A 16,954-nucleotide genomic window follows, 5' to 3' on the forward strand; every position below is an offset into this window, starting at 1 on the left:
ACATGAAGTGAAGATACAGTATGTGACTGGGAAAAGTCAAGTGAAGAAAATAGATTTTAACACATATCATACTCAAGAGTTATTTCCTACAGATTAAGTAGCACAAATATACAGTGAAGGCTATTTGGGGGGAAAAAAAGACATTAAAAGGATTATAAGTTTCTGTCTTCTCTCTGTCTTCAGTATCTGTGTTTTAGTCAAAAATTGGTTAAACACATAAACTTTATCATTGAGTAAAGCTTTGATTTAAATCGTAGAGGAAAAAGTTACTGTTCCATCCAATCATCATCCAGAACGGACATGAATGGTTTATTAGTTAATGAATGACATTAAGGGTTTGCTTAATAAATACCAGACAGAAGCTTACTGTATAAACCTGCACAGTATTTGCTCTTACAGAATAATAATAAGGGGCTTTGGTCACATTTGAAAATGTCTTTTCTGATTGGCTGAAAGTTTCAATAATGTAAATATGACATAACCTGAAAGTTAAGCTGTTGAGCTCTCTATAAATTCCACAGCACAAAATTTCTAAACATGACAAACCTTGAAACTACAGTTAACCAATGTTCAATGTTTTTTTTTTTAAATCTTCCCCACTTTCATTATTAATATTTAATTTTAATAGTTGCTCTATTAATTGCCATGTTAAATTGCTGGTTTATTTGTGCAACAGTGTATAACAATTTTATACCAAAGAATATACACATTATTTTGGATCACACAATCTCACAGATATAAAACCAAACAAACAGTCAGTTCCAAACCCAGCGTATAGAGGCTGAGTGAATGTGGTGTGGACTCTGTGGAGGAGCTTCATGGTGTCAGAGACGCTGTAGAAGGACAGAGTTCCTGCACTGTGATCCACATACACTCCTATTCTGGAGGATGATGGAACTCTGAGATCAGTCTGAACGTTGTTGTGATAGAAAGAGAGAGAAGACGAAGAACATCGCAGACTCCAGGACTGATTGTTGTTTCCAAACCCACACTCATCATCATCTCCTTTCCTGCTGATGTCTTTATATGAGACTGATATCAACACAACACCAGTACCGCTCCACTCCACCTCCCAGTAACAGCGTCCACACACACTCTCCTTACACAACACCTGAGGCCAGGAGTCAAATCTCTCTGGATGATCAGAGTACTGCTGCTCTCCTTTACTGACTCTCACCATTCTGTTCTTCTTAGACAGAATAAGGATACGATGTGTCGTGTTGGGATTCAGAGTCAGATAACAGAAATCTAAAATAAAAGAGAAAACTTGGTTTTAATTCACAGAAAACTGTTTATTCATTCAAGGTTGAGACAGCTGTTTGTTTGCACAAATAAAAAGGTCCTTAACGCATCAGCAGGACCAGTATCTGCTCCTTTGTGCAAGGAGGAATAGGATGAGCACTGCCAGAGCCCTACAAAATGACCTCCAGCAGGCCACTGGTGTGAATGTCTTTGACCAAACAATCAGAAACAGACTTCAATAGGATGGCCTGAAGGCCCCACATCCTCTAGTGGGCTCAGTGCTCACTGCCCAGCACTGTGGAGCTCACTTGGCATCTGTCACTGAACACCAGAATTGGCAGACAGGGCCCATACAAACTACTGAGTACCATTTTGAGTTTCTGCAATGAAATTTCAGCAAAATTGACTAACCTGCTGCATCATTTTTCACTTTGTCTTTGAATTCAGGTCTCTGTAGGTTGATAATTTTCATTTCCATCAAACATTGTGTCATCCTTTCGTTCCTAACACATTATCCATTCCATATCAGTATAGATATCCAGCATGATATTTTTCCCCAGTGAGATCTGATGTGTTTTCAAAGTATATATATATATATATACACTACTCACAAAAAGTTAAGGATATTGGGCTTTCGGGTGAAATTTCAGGATGCACCTAAAATGCACCTTTCCAGGTGAACTTAATTTGACCTTCTCTACACTTTTGAATGCACATGTCCAACTGTTCAGTGTTTCAGTACTTTTTGCAGAACTTGCTGTTCTCTATCAAGGTGCTTAACATCAAAATTCACAACCGGTGTTTGATCCATGAATCCACCAATAATTTTGTGGTTCAGTTAGAATTGGTATTTAAACAGTCCTCTTCATCATGCTGTTCACATTTTGACATCATGAGACCAAGACCACACCTAATAACTGATCAACAGTACCTCACCATTGTGAGGCTTCAAACAGGATGTTCTCAGAGGGAAGTGGCCACTGAGCTTAGAGTGTCACAGAGTGTCATCAGCAGGTTGGGACAGAGATACAGAGAGACTGGAAGAGTCACAGAAAGGCATAGAAGTGGACGTCCTTTGGCCACATCCCACGTTGATGACCGCTTCATTGTGAACAGTGCCCTGCGGAACCGGATGATGAACGCCACTCAACTCCAGGCACATTTAAAGGAGGTGAGAGGAACCCAAGTGTCACGTCAGACTATTCAAAACTGTTTACATTTGCATGGTCTGCGTGCTAGATGACCTGCAAGGGTACCTGACCACACCACCAGGCATCTTGCATGGGCCAGGGAGCATTTACGCTGGACGAGGGACCAGTGGGCCTCAGTGCTGTTCTCTGATGAAAGTCGATTCATGTTGAGCAGAAATGATGGCCACCAACGATGTTGGAGATGTCAAGGAGAGCGCTATGCATCAGCCACTGTTGTGGTGGTGTTACAGTCTGGTCAGGTGTGTCCACTCTTGTGAATGGTACAGTGACAAGCCAATACTACCTGAATAACATCATTAATCCAGTTATTGTGCCCCTGCATGAACAACACAGGCCTAATTTCATCTTCATGGACGACAATGCTCCAGCTCATCGAGGTCGCATCATTAGGGAACGGCTGCTGGAGGCTGGGGTACCTCAAATGGAGTGGCCTGCACTTTCTCCAGACCCGAATCCCATAGAAAACCTATGGGATCAGCCGAGTCGCCGTGTAGAGGCTCGTAACCCTGCACCCCAGAACCTCAATGACCTGAGGGCCGCCCTTCAAGAAGAGTGGAATGCCATGCCTCAGCAGACAATAAGTCGACTCGTGAACAGCATGAGACGTCGTTGTCAAGCTGTAATTGATGGTCAAGGGCACATGACAGATTATTGAGACATTGAGATTTTTTGTTGTGGTATACCCACCACTGTTGTTGGCTTTTGTTTCAATGAATTGTTTGAGATGAGGAAATCACCATTGCAGCTTCTACTTAAATGCCCTACTTTCATGATATAATATCACTGTAGCGTGAAATTTTTACATTTTCCATAAATTTCACCCAAAAGCCAAATATCCTTAACTTTTTGTGAGTAGTGTATATGCCCAAGATTTCCCAGCAGAACACTGATCAGAGCATGAGACTGCCTCTGCCAGCTTGCATTCTTCCCATAGTGCATCCTGGTATCATGTGGTCCGCAGGTAAGAGACGCACACGCACCCGCACCCGGCCATCCACGTGATTTAAAAGAAAATGTGATTAATCAGACCAGGCCACCTTCTTCCACTGCTCCGTGGTCCAGTTTTAATGCTCACGTGCCCATTGTTGCCACTTTCGGTGGTGCACAGGGGTCAGCATGGATCTGCGGCTATGCAGTCCCAAACGCAACAAACTGTGATGCACTGTGTATTCTAACCCCTTTCTATCAGAACCAGCATTAACCTCTTCATTTTGAGCAACAGTAGCTCGTCTGTTTGATCGGAACACATGAGCTAGCTTTCTCTCCCCACATACATCAATGAGCCTTGACCGCCCATGACCCTGTATAGCATACCATTTCCACTTATGTTGCAATATTTATATATTAGGTTTAATATTTATATATTAGGTTAGTTACTGTGTTGCTGCTGAATGCCTTGTGTTGTGACCAAAATGTAAATGTTTTTGGTGAAAAAGATTATTCTGATTCTAAGCTGATTTTTGAAGAAAACAATACAAATTGAAATGAAGCAAGAGGATTTTGTATTAGTGTTGAAGTGTGTGTGTGTGTGTGTGTGCGTGTGTGTTACATTTCAGAAACTCTTCTCTGCTCTGTGGCTCTGGTATTGAATTAATCTGAACTGCTGCAGCTGTGAAGAGAAAATAGACAGAAAGCATCATCAGGGTGAAAGCCTTGTCATATGTTTATTAACAATGATATGCTGGACAGTAGAATCTCAAAGCCATAAGTGTATAATTTATCTTTACTGTACAGAGCAGCAATAATAACATCTCTGAATCACAAACACCGTCTGAATCAATTTCTGTATCTTGAGAATTTAAAGCAATTTAATTTAATTTAAAGCAGGAGCAGCTCCTCTTACCATGTGGAGGGATTTTGTTGAATTCCTCCTCACAGCATTCCTCCAGTCTCTTCTTCAGATCTGAGAGAGAATTCCTCACTCCATCAAATGACAGATGTTGAGGGACAGTGATGCTGGACGTGTCAAAATATGGTCTGTTTAATAGAAAAGATTGACGTCCAGAAGCTAAAGCCTACAGAGAACAAATGAAATGAAAGACACACTTGTGATGTCAGACAGGGACATTTATTGCTGCTTTAATGAGAGGTGTTTTAGAGAGTGTGTGAGGAACAGCTGACTCTGTAGATCAGACAGTGAGTGTTACCTGGAGGAAATGGATGTGATCATGTGTGTGTGAAAGCTGCTCCAGCTCAGTGACTCTCCTCTGAAGATCAGCAATCTCCTGCTCCAGTTGCTCCAGGAGTCGTTCAGCTGGACTCAGTTCAGCCTTCTCCTGAGCTCTGATCAGCTCCGTCACCTCCGAGCGCTTTTTCTCCATGGAGCTGATCATCTCAGTAAAGATCCTCTCACTGTCATCTACTGCTGTCTGTGCACTGAGCTGTTAGGAGACATTAAAAAATGAAGTTACATTTAAATCTCATCTATCATTCCCTCTCTTACTGGGACTCTAAATGACTGGTTGTCCATGTTGTGTGTGTTTCTAGGAGCAGCTCTGTCTCTGCTCACTGCTCACCTTTATAGTGTTCACAGTCTGTTTCAGCTCCTGCACCTTCTTCTGCTTCTCCTGGATTCTCTGCTGGAATTTCATCTGATCCTCCTTTAACTTACTCTGAGAACAAAATAATTCTATTCAGTTTGAGGTACGTTTAAAAATTAATAGTTAAAGTTTATGTGTGTTTGACAGAACTGTGAATCACTGTGAGTTCAGGGAGGCAGGGATTACTTTGCTTGGGTATGGATTAGAGGGGGCAGGGAAGAAAATAAATGCCCTTAGTTTGAAAAAGTTAGGTGATGGTGTGATATCTTGGGTGCCTGCCAGAAATAAACTGCTTAATTCACTCTTCAGTCTCTATCTCCTTTTACATGCCATGCCCTGTCAATTACTGGTCTGTCCAGATTATGACTGATACTGAGGAAAAAATGTTAAACATTCCATAACAAGAACACAAAAATGAAATGAAAGTTTAAATCTTATAACTGACCAAAGCAATTCATTCTAGCTTAGAAATAAAACTAGAATTAATTCTGGAAAGTTCTCTCACCTGTTTCTCAGCTCGTTCTGCTGAGGCTGTGACAGTGTCATGCCCTTTGTGTTTATCCATCATACACAAAAAACAGATGCAGGTTTGATCAGTTCGGCAGAAGATGTCAGTCAGCTTGTTATGTTCAGAGCAGATCTTCTCTTGTAGATTTGATGAGGCCTCAATTAATACATGGTTCTTCAAAGCAGGACGTTCAACATGAGGTTTCAGATGAATGTCACAGTAAGAGGCCAGACACATCAGACAAGACTTGGCAGCTTTGTGTTTTCTCCCGGTGCAGAAATCACACTCCACATCTCCAGGTCCAGCGTAACAGTGAGCAGGAGAAGCAGCTTGGACTTCAGTCTTCTTCTTCACTTTCTCCACCACTTCAGCCAGCATGTTGTTTCTGTGTAGAACAGGCCTTGGAGTGAAAGTGTCTCTGCACTGAGGACAGCTGTAGACACCCTTCTGATCCTCCTGATCCCAGCAGCCATTAATACACACCTTACAGAAACTGTGACCACAGGGGATAGTCACCGGATCCTTCAGGAGATCCAGACACACTGGACAGCTGAACTCATCCTGATCTATTGTAATACTGGCCTCAGCCATTTTCCTGAACTCACAGGGAGAGAGAGAGGAAACAGAGACGGAGACACAGCACAGCACACTGAATTCAGTTTTGTTTTCTCAGAATTTAATGACCTCTGTTTTATAGGGGCAGAGAAAGTAGGTGGAGCTTTAATCGGAAAGGTGTAGCTACATGAGTGAGGTGTGTAGGAATTCAGCATTTAATCACAATGAATGTTAGTGATATAATGGTGTGTAAAAATGCGAGCATTACAATGCTGGTAATGTGACATTTCTGGACTTCAGATCACATAAAAAGATCAGGTTTGTTTTGTTCACATGTTAATATTTTAGGAGTAACCTTAATGAATTCAGTAGAACATGATTTTTTGTGATGTTTGTATGCATCGCAAAGACAGAGAGAGAGAGACATGAATAAAGCAACACAGATTCGTATGTGCGTGCAAAGTAAAAACACAGCTGAAAAGCAAAAGTAAAGATAAAGGGAAAAATAAAGAATCTGTTTGAGTTGTCTCAATCCCTGCTCTCGTTATCTCATTCCTGATCAAACCCAGGAAAGTGTAACAGCAAGAAAACTTCTATTCTGAAAACATTTGTTCCACAAACCTATGGATTCAGCTTCGTTTCTGACTTGCAAAAAGTTCTGACCCTGTAGACTTATGATAAAATAATGTCTACTTACAGAAAACTATACCTGAGAAGGGAACAAGATGCTGTGTCATGGCTGACGCTATGGGAATGCTTCTTTGTGGAATTTGTGTCTAAAGCTCTGTGTGACATCATGACGTCAAGGCTTGGGTACGTCATGAAATAAAGCGGAGTGTGTCAGCAAGACCATAACATGGCATCTAGCTTACATTACTCCAGCTTCTACTTGTCTGAAGTAAGCACAAGTGTGGCCAGTGATGCAGCATCTTGTTCCTTTCTCAGGGAACTGGGTTACATATGTAAATTAGTATAGTTTCCTTTCGAGGAAACTCTATGCTGTGTCATGGCTGATGCTATGGGACCAGCAATACCAACACTGCCATGTGATGGGATATGTCTGTTCCGGAGGTCATGAAAGGGCATGAACAAGTCGGGAGCAGAGCACCATTAGCCCTGTAAGACCCGGGACCCAGGATTGGGGTCCATGTCCAGGTTATAGAACCTGATAAGGGTGTGTAGAGAAGGCCAACCAGCTGCAGCACACATATCCTGGAGGGGATTGCCCCTAGCCAGAGTGCTGGACAAGGCAAAACACCTAGTTGAACACATTGAGCCTGAATCCCTATAGGCAAAGCCACACAGTGCACCTCATAGGCCTAGAAGATATCTACCACTATTCAGCAAAGGACACTGCTTGCAGACCGGATTGCTTTTGTTGCAGCCACCAAAGCAAACAAAAAGAGAGTGGACTTACACTATGCACTCAAGCATTGGACATAAGTGCAGAGAACAGCAGGTGCAGTCTTTCCTGCTTTGTCAACTTATGAGGCAGAGGACAGAAGGCCTGCAGAAAGACTGGACCTGCTAATAACAGAACTTTTTTCAGGGTCAGAAACTCCACTGACTCAAAGGGGGCTTAGAGAAACCCCTCCCAGGCCACTGAGAGGTCCCAGGAGAGGAGACGTGGTCTGGCCCGTGACTCGCAGCAGTGGCTGCCACGTATATCTCAAGGGTGATAGGCCTTCAAACAGGTGTGTCTGCAGGAACTCTAGCACTGTACTAACAGGGCAGTGAACTAGATCCTGAAGCCAATTACACAAGACGGGAAAAGAGCTGTAGCAGGAATCTAGGAGCTAGTTCCCCTCAGGGGTGGGACCAAGAGGTTTCAAATCTCAGGACAGGGTGGAGAATCGTCCCCTGCAATTGAGAGAGGAGGTTCCTCCTGATGGGAATCTCCTAAGCAGCACCGTCCAGAAAGGAAATTAGATCCACAAGCCAGACTCAGGTGGGCCAAAGAGAAGTCACCAGTAACAGGCAGACTCAGTTATGGCATACCCTGGCTAGGAACCCCATGAACACAGCTATTGGGGAAAGCATACAGATAGAGCCCTGTCTATGTTTGCACCATAGCAAAGCAGAAAAGAAAAAATCACAGGGGACAGTGGGTTCAGACAACAGTGGCAGAGGCGAACAAAGCCACTTCCGCCTGCCCAAAAGTTGCCATATGCATTCCAACACCTACGGGTGGAGATGCCATTCCCCAGGCCTCAGCCTCTGCCTCAGCAGGAAGCCTGTTTCCTGATCATGCACTTTGGAGTGTAAATCGTGCTCAGCAAGAGTCTATAGTCTATACCTAGGGCCAGATCTGGTGCACCAACCTAAACAGAGGGCACAAACACAGACCACCCTAATGACTGATGAAGAGGATCACCAAAGGTAGCCCCTGAGGTAGCCCCAGGTTGGCTCAGGCTGCAATGCTAGCCTTCTTTTCCTGCCTCAGCAGGCCAGGCTGGTGCTGTTGGCTACTGGTTGATAGTCCTAGCCCCTCACTTTGGTAAAGGAAGAAGATGGAAATTGGGGTGCTAAAAAGAAAGGTTTTGTCTCCATCAGATTGCCTCTCCATGGCAACCAATTCAGCCATGGAATGGCCAATGGCATGGGCTGTCTGCTTTGTTTCACGGAGGGCTAAATGTGTGGCTTGGTGGAGTTCATATCTCACTGGTGAGCCCCTTACCACAGACAAGCTCCTTTAACAGGCCAGTCTGATTCAGCTGTTTAAGCACAAGCTAATTGTTTAGATATTAATGATCGTCAGTGGAGGTTGAAATTTACAAGGCTGTAATTGTGATGTTTTGTACAGTAAGTGTGTAGTGTTTTACACTGAGCAACTCCATCACAATACATAACGAATGGGTGAATCTGATTATTGTATTGTCAGTACAAGCAATGTTTCAAGTCAACCAAAGCATCTGTAATAAAATAAAAATTCGATTGTGTGATCAAACGCAGATGGTGTAAAAGTCTGATTCTCATAGAAACTGTTGCTGATTTAACTTTCAGTTAATGTAAATTTTACTTGTTTTAACAACGTTGTCACAAAGCAATGTTAGGGACATTGTTATAAACTAAATTTTCAAATTGTAGATTAAAAATGACTGCTGTTTCAGTTGGAGGAAATGCTTGATAGTATGACATTTTGAATGCCGGCCAGAGATTCCAGGCCAAATTCCACAGGAGTGTGAGTCCAAAATCAGGTTCATATCATTGCTTATGTCTTGCTCTGTGACAGGTGGGTGATGGTCCAAATATTCTCTAACTGGTTTGACACGAGGAAGGGAAACCCCTTTTACAAGATTCGTCTGAGGTATTGAAAGTTTAAATCATACAACCATATAAAGAATCTTCACAAGCAATATAATTAGGATTATTAATTTATGGAAAGATTCTTCTCACCTGTTTCTCTGACAAAAATACACATCTTTACTTATCAAGTGAAAGACGTTGGTGCAGTAACTTCACATTTAACTCAATTTGTTTATACATTCTTGTTCATTTCTTTGTTGCTGTTCTTCATGAATACATTTCCCTGATTCTACAATTTCATGCCTCAACCACTAGATAAACTGAGTGTACTGATTAGTACTTTTATTTATTTAATATCAGACAGATGACACTTTTATTTCATATGTCGAACATCAGCCTTTGAAACGGACATCTTAGGCTAAACATTAGAAATAAAGCCATTAAACTGTTTCCTGAGATGCGTGGCTGATATCTGCCAACAAATAAAGTTATGACAATCCTTGAGTACATCTGTAGGTTCAATTCACTAAGCCTAGCTAATAAGGGAGCTTCTTTATATAGCAGAAAATGTAGTAGCAGTCAGTGCATTTGGGAGTAGAACACAGGCAAAATCCTCAGGTAGAATGACATTCCACTAAAATAAATAAGACCTTGATGAATGCTGTTCAGCTATAAAACTTTTTCTTAGACATTTGTGAAAAGAAAATTTAAAAACACAAAGTAAAGGCGTGTTTCCAGGAAACGTCAAATGTAGAAAACTGATTTTCGCAAATATCACTGAAATTATTTCCAATAGATTAAGTAGCAAAATTGGGGTTTAAAAAAAAGAGACACACATTATTCTGGATCACACAGTCTCACAGATGTAGAACCAGACCATAAGGAGAGCCAGAACCCAGCGTATAGAGGCTGAGTGAATGTGGTGTGGACTCTGTGGAGGAGCTTCATGGTGTCAGAGACGCTGTAGAAGGACAGAGTTCCTGCACTGTGATCCACATAAACTCCTATTCTGGAGGATGATGGAACTCTGAGATCAGTCTGAATGTTGTTGTGATAGAAAGTGAGAGAAGAAGAACAACGCAGACTCCAGGACTGATTGTTGCGTCCAAACCCACAGTCATCACTCAGTCCTTTCCTGCTGATGTCTTTATATGAGACTGATATGAACACACCTCCATCAGCAAACTCACCGCTCCACTCCACCTCCCAGTAACAGCGTCCACACACACTCTCCTTACTCAACACCTGAGGCCAGGAATCAAATCTCTCTGGATGATCAGAGTACTGTTGCTTTCTCTCACTGACTCTCACCACTCTGTTCTTCTCAGACAGAATGAGGTTACGATGCATCGTGTTGGGATCCAGAGTCAGATCACAGAAATCTAAAATAAAAAAACACATAACAATGCGAACATGTTGGGTTTAATTCACAGAATACTGTATAAGAGTGAGACAGCTGTCTGTGTGCATTGATTTTGGAGGATGGCAATTTAGATAGGTAATTAAATACGTGAATTCTTTCAAAAATAGACCCATTTTATTCACATTTTGTATCTGAACAAAATTCCTGGGATTATTTCTCATACGTCTCTGTTTATTATTTCCTAAGCTGCTTTTGAAGAAAATAATGGATCTTGTAAATGTAAAATTATAAATGTTATTGGTGAATAAAATGATTCTGATCCTAAGCTGCTAGTATTGAAGTGTGTGTGTGTGTTAGACGTACATTCCAGAAACTCTTCTCTGCTCTGAGGCTCTGGTATTGAAATAATCTGAACTGCTACAGCTGTGGAGAGAAAAATAGCCAGAAAGCATTACGAGGGTGAAAGCAGGAGTAAATGGACTATCACAAAGAAATAACAAATAAATGTATACATCTTTACTGTACAGAGCAGCATTAATAACGAGTTCACAAACACAATCTGAATCACTTTCTGTATTTTAGGAATTTTAGAGCTTTTCCATCATTGTGTTTCTCCAGCAGGAGCAGCTCCTCTTACCATGTGGAGGGATTTTGTTGAGTTCCTCCTCACAGAATTCCTCCAGTCTCTTCTTCAGATCTGAGAGAGAATTCCTCACTCCATCAAATGACAGATGTTGAGGGACAGTGACGCTGGACCCGTCAAAATTTGGTCTGTCAAATAGAGAAGACCGACGTCCAGAAGCTAAAGCCTACAGAGAACAAATGAAATGAAAGACACACTTGTGATGTCAGACAGGGACATTTATTGCTGCTTTAATGAGAGGTGTTTTAGAGAGTGTGTGAGGAACAGCTGGCTCTGTAGATCAGACAGTGAGTGTTACCTGGAGGAAATGGATGTGATCATGTGTGTGTGAAAGCTGCTCCAGCTCAGTGACTCTCCTCTGAAGATCAGCAATCTCCTGCTCCAGTTGCTCCAGGAGTCGTTCAGCTCGACTCAGTTCAGCCTTCTCCTGAGCTCTGATCAGCTCCGTCACCTCCGAGCGCTTTTTCTCCATAGAGCTGATCATCTCAGTAAAGATCCTCTCATTGTCATCTACTGCTGTCTGTGCAATGAACTGTTAGGACACACACACACACACACACACACAGAAGATATAAATCTCATCTATCATTCCCTCTCTTACTGGGACTCTAAATGACTGGTTGTCCATGTTGTGTGTGTTTCTAGGAGCAGCTCTGTCTCTGCTCACTGCTCACCTTTATAGTGTTCACAGTCTGTTTCAGCTCCTGCACCTTCTTCTGCTTCTCCTGGACTCTCTGCTGGAATTTCATCTGCTCCTCCTTTAACTCACTCTGAGGACAAAATTATTATAATCATTTTGAGGTAATTAATTTTACAGAGCTGTGAGCCACAGTAGATTATGTGAGGAAGGGTTTTGTTTGCACAGATATACACTACTCAAAAAAAGTTAAGGATATTCAGCTTTAGGGTGAAATTTCAGGATGCACCTAAAATGCACTATAACCATTTGAAACCATTTACATCAGTGTGGTCTGTGTGCTAGACAACCTGCAAGGGTACCTGACCACACCACCAGGTACAGGCGTCGGGCCAGGGAGCATTTACGCTGGACGAGGGACCAGTGGGCCTCAGTGCTGTTCTCTGATGAAAGTCGATTCACGTTGAGCAGAAATGATGGCCGCCAACGATGTTGGAGACGTCAAGGAGAGTGCTATGGATCAGCCACTGTTGTGGTGGTGTTACAGTCTGGGCAGGTGTGTCTACTCAATACAGAACTGTATTGTGAATGGTAACATCAATAACATCATTAATCCAGTCATTGTGCCCCTGCATGAACAACACAGGCCTAATTTCATCTTCATGGACGACAATGCTCCAGCTCATCGAGGTCGCATCATTAGGGAACGGCTGCTGGAGGCTGGGGAACCTCAAATGGAGTGGCCTGCACTTTCTCCAGATCTGAATCCCATAGAAAACCTATGGGATCAGCTGAGTCGCCGTGTAGAGGCTCGTAACCCTGCACCCCAGAACCTCAATGACCCGAGGGCCGCCCTTCAAGAAGAGTGGAATGCTCGTTGTCAAGCTGTAATTGATGGTCAAGGGCACATGACAGATTATTGAGACATTGAGATTTTTTGTTGTGGTATCCCCACCACTGTTGTTGGCTTTTGTTTCAATAAATTGTTTGAGATGAGGAAATCACCACTGCATGCTATTTAAATGCCCTACTTTCATGATATAATATCACTGTAGCGTGAACTTTTTACATTTTCCATAAATTTCACCCAAAAGCCAAATATTGTTAACTTTTTGTGAGTAGTGTATCTGTATGATTGTGTATGTGATTGAGAAATGTTTTAATTTGGTTTTAAAATCCAGCTCTAGGCTTCAGTCTCCTCAATGATCTATACAGCTTTGGTGTCTCTCTCTCTCTCTCTCTCTCTCTCTCTCTCTCTCTCTCTCTCTCTCTGTGCTGCACCCTGTCATGCTTCCTGGTCTGACCAGAACACTGAGAAAAGTTTTCACACTCTTTGACAAATTTTAAATAAAATGTAAAATCCTGCAACTGACTAAAGCAATTTTAGTGTAGAAACAAAACTAGAATTATTCTCACAAGGCTTCTCACCTCTTTCTCAGCTCTTTCTTCCGCAGCTGTGACAGTGTCATGTCCTCTGTGTTTATCCATCGTACACATAAAGCAGATGCAGGTTTTATCAGTACGACAGTACATCTCCATCAGCTTCTCATGTTCAGAGCAGATCTTCTCTTTTAGTTTTGCTGAGGCTTCGATTAATGTGTGGTTCTTAAAAGCAGGAGATAGATAGTGAGGTTTCAGATGAGTTTCACAAAGAGAAGCCACACACACCAAACAGGACTTGACGGCTTTGTGTTTTCTCCTGGTGCATAAATCACACTCCACATCTCCAGGTCCAATGGTTCTCCATTGAGCAGGAGAAGCAGCTTGGAATTTAGTCTTATTCAGATTCTTCACTGTGGCCAGCATGTTGTTTCTGCGTAGAACAGGCCTTGGAGTGAAAGTGTCTCTGCACTGAGGACAGCTGTAGACGCCCTTCTGATCCTCCTGATTCCAGCAGCCATTAATACACACCTTACAGAAACTGTGACCACAGGGGGTAGTTACCGGATCCTTCAGGAGATCCCGACACACTGGACAGATGAACTGATCCTGATCTACTGAAATACTAGCTTCAGCCATTTTCCTGAACTCACAGGGTGACAAAGAGAGTGAGAGAGATTCGTTTTATTTTAATTACTTCCTTATTCTGGTTTGTGTGGGTTAAAGAGAAAGGAGGAGCACAAAAATAGGAAGGTTAAGAATGCTTCTCTGTTAACCATTTCATCTCCACTTCATCCATGAACATGTGTAGATTTTTCATTTTTCCTATCAACTGATAGCTGAAGCAAAACTTTCAGTAAATTTAAGGCAACAGTTTGTTCATACTGTCAATAATACTAATTTTGTGTCACGTTCACCTGCACAGGTTGTCTTTTCTGTTTAAAAGTTAGCATTAAAACCACTCTGCACTTACATCTGACTTCATCCAGGAGTGGATTACTTACCTGTTTACAGCAGATTAAGATCTTCTCCTTCTTTCTATAAAGTGTATCCATTGAAACTTTGAAATAACATTCACATCAGCTGTATGAAAAAAAACAGACGCATGTAGGAAAAAAAACAGAAATGAAGAAAAAGTCTGAACAGAAACACACTCCATCTCTGTCCAAACATTTACCCAGCCTTCATTAAATCACGTTTATTTCAGAAATAAAAATTTCTGTCCAAAATATACACATATATATATATATATATATAATAATGCTGTAAGTGATGGTTCCAAACAGAGCTGGGAGATTCCAGAGCTAAACAAATGAATGATATACAGTTGTGAGAAACTGGGACACGTTACTTTGAATCACATAACCTCACGGTCAAACCTTCATGAAACAAGATGACCCCAAACCCAGCGTATAGAGGATGAGTGAATGTGGTGTGGACTCTGTGGAGGAGCTTCATGGTGTCAGAGACGCTGTAGAAGGACAGAGTTCCTGCACTGTGATCCACATAAACTCCTATTCTGGAGGATGCAGGACCTTGCAGATCAGTCTGAATGTTGTTGTGCTTTCCTGCTGATCCCTCTGTACGCCACGGCTATTTCCACATTGTCCTCTTCCATCCACTCCACCTCCCAGTAAGTACGTCCGCACACTCTCTCCTCACACAGCACCTGCCACTGGTAGTCAAACCGCTCTGGATGGTCAAAGTACTCCGGGTCTCTCCAGCTGTGTCTCAGCATTCGGTCGTCGTCACTCAGAATGATGTGCTGGTTTACCGTGTTGGGATCCAGAGTCAGAAAACGGAAATCTGTAACAAATAAGATAAATAACTTTTATGAGACAAACTTGTGTGTGCGGTACTGGAGTGTTCCGCACAAGTTTATAAGTATAAACAGTATATAAATAGACATACACTGATCAGGCATAACATTATGACCACCTGCCTAACATTGTGCTGCCAGAACAGCCCTGACCCATCAAGGAATGGGACTCCACTAGATCCCTGAAGGTGTGCTGTGGGATCCGGCACCAAGATGTTAGCAGCAGATCCTTCAGGACTTACAGGTTACTTTTGATAGATACTGACCACTGCAGACCGGGAACACCCCACAACAGCTGCGGTTTTGGAGATGCTCTGATCCAGTGGTCTAGCCAATCACAATTTGGTCCTTTTGGTCAAACTCGCTAAAATCCTTACACTTGTCCATTTTTCCTGCTTCTAACATCAACTTTGAGGACAAAATGTTCACTTCCTGCCTAATATATCCCACCCACTAACAGGGGCCATGATGAGGAGATACTCAGTCTTATTCACTTCACCTCTCACTGCTCACAGTGTTGTACCTGATCAGAGTATAATTGTGTGTGTGTGTGTGTGTGTGTGTGTCATACATTTCAAAAAGTCTTCCCTGCTCTCTGGCTCTGAGACTGATGTCATCTGAACCGGAGAATCTGTGAAGAACAACAGAGTCAATTACTGAAACACAATCAGTGTTGAATGTTTTCAGAGAAAAACAGGTTTTTGGTCAGAACATCTTCATTTACCACAGAGAGAGATTTTAAATTCCGCAGGGCAAAATTCCTCAAGTTGCGTTTTCATGTCCAAGAGATACTTCCTCAGATCGTCGAATGAGAGACGTGGACTAACAGTGATGCTTGAGTCCTCGTGTCCAGAAGAGACAGACTGGAAACTCTAAACAGTAAAAAGGAAGGTTAGAGAAACAAGAGCATCCATTATTTTTATAAACTCCTGGCCTGGACACCAGAAGGCAGTTGCATTATGTCATAGTCTTGTGTGAATGCAACTTTATTTTCTATCAGCTAGCACAGAGAGCTTCTTTAATAATCAAATTAAGATTATTAGTAAGGTACATGAGCTGCAGGATGGTGGAGTGGCTACTACTGCTGCCTCACAACGTATGATTTAAGATCTGGTGGAAATTGGCTACAGGCTGGGAAGAAGAGTCATCGAGTGTTTTACCTGGAGGAAATGGATGTGATCGTGTGTGTGTGAAAGCTGCTCCATCTCAGTGTCTCTCCTCTGAAGATCAGCAATCTCCTGCTCCAGTTGCTCCAGGAGTCGTTCAGCTGGACTCAGTTCAGCCTTCTCCTGAGCTCTGATCAGCTCCGTCACCTCCGAGCGCTTTTTCTCCATGGAGCTGATCATCTCAGTAAAGATCCTCTCACTGTCATCTACTGCTGTCTGTGCACTGAGCTGTTAGGACACACACACACACACACACACACACACACACACAGACACCTCTATCATTAATCTCTTACTGGGACTCTAAATGACTGGTTGTCCATGTTGTGTGTGTTTCTAGGAGCAGCTCTGTCTCTGCTCACTGCTCACCTTTATAGTGTTCAGTCTGTTTCAGCTCCTGCACCTTCTTCTGCTTCTCCTGGATTCTCTGCTGGAATTTCATCTGCTCCTCCTTTAACTCACTCTATGAGAAAACAACAATTATGGTTAGAGGTTTAGTGTATTATCTAAGACATATCACCACTTGTTAGTTCTGACCTTCGAGCAGATCTTCTCCTGGAGCTCCATCGTGTCTTCTTCCAGCTTGGGCCTTTTCTTCAAAGCAGGAACTTCATGTTGGGGTTCCTGATGAGTTTCACAGACAG

The 16,954-nt window shown here is 42.4% G+C and overlaps 2 protein-coding genes across 2 annotated transcripts in view; both read right to left on the reverse strand.

The window, feature by feature from the left end:
• Nucleotides 1-709: 709 nt before the first annotated feature.
• Nucleotides 710-16,954, reverse strand: part of LOC131353871 (E3 ubiquitin/ISG15 ligase TRIM25-like) — a 106,383-nt gene continuing 90,138 nt past the window's right edge. Inside the window, exons 3-12 of the mRNA XM_058390944.1 lie at nt 16,305-16,538; nt 15,869-16,016; nt 15,716-15,775; nt 14,881-15,131; nt 13,374-14,009; nt 11,983-12,078; nt 11,607-11,840; nt 11,303-11,474; nt 11,029-11,088; nt 710-1,248 (exon numbers count right to left, since the gene is read on the reverse strand). Coding sequence (XP_058246927.1) covers nt 710-1,248; nt 11,029-11,088; nt 11,303-11,474; nt 11,607-11,840; nt 11,983-12,078; nt 13,374-14,009; nt 14,881-15,131; nt 15,716-15,775; nt 15,869-16,016; nt 16,305-16,538 — 2,430 coding nt within the window. The remainder of the gene's footprint in view (nt 1,249-11,028; nt 11,089-11,302; nt 11,475-11,606; nt 11,841-11,982; nt 12,079-13,373; nt 14,010-14,880; nt 15,132-15,715; nt 15,776-15,868; nt 16,017-16,304; nt 16,539-16,954) is intronic.
• LOC131355185 (E3 ubiquitin/ISG15 ligase TRIM25-like) lies at nt 4,006-6,092 on the reverse strand. The gene is made up of 3 exons (XM_058393468.1): nt 5,499-6,092; nt 4,945-5,065; nt 4,006-4,022 (listed from the first exon to the last, which is right to left on the reverse strand). Exons 1-3 carry the CDS (start codon nt 6,090-6,092, stop codon nt 4,006-4,008), a joined length of 732 nt encoding a protein of 243 aa, XP_058249451.1.

This window comes from Hemibagrus wyckioides, linkage group LG06 (genome assembly GCF_019097595.1).
Source record: "Hemibagrus wyckioides isolate EC202008001 linkage group LG06, SWU_Hwy_1.0, whole genome shotgun sequence".
In the NCBI taxonomy this organism is placed as follows: Eukaryota; Metazoa; Chordata; class Actinopteri; order Siluriformes; family Bagridae; genus Hemibagrus; species Hemibagrus wyckioides.

Bases quoted from the DNA above. Each gene is read 5' to 3' on its own strand.
- LOC131355185 (XM_058393468.1), bottom strand. From the start codon at position 6,092: ATGGCTGAGGCCAGTATTACAATAGATCAGGATGAGTTCAGCTGTCCA. The intron at 5,066-5,498 runs GTGAGAGAACTT...TTTTGTTCTCAG, and splicing joins CAGAACGAGCTGAGAAACAG to AGTAAGTTAAAGGAGGATCA.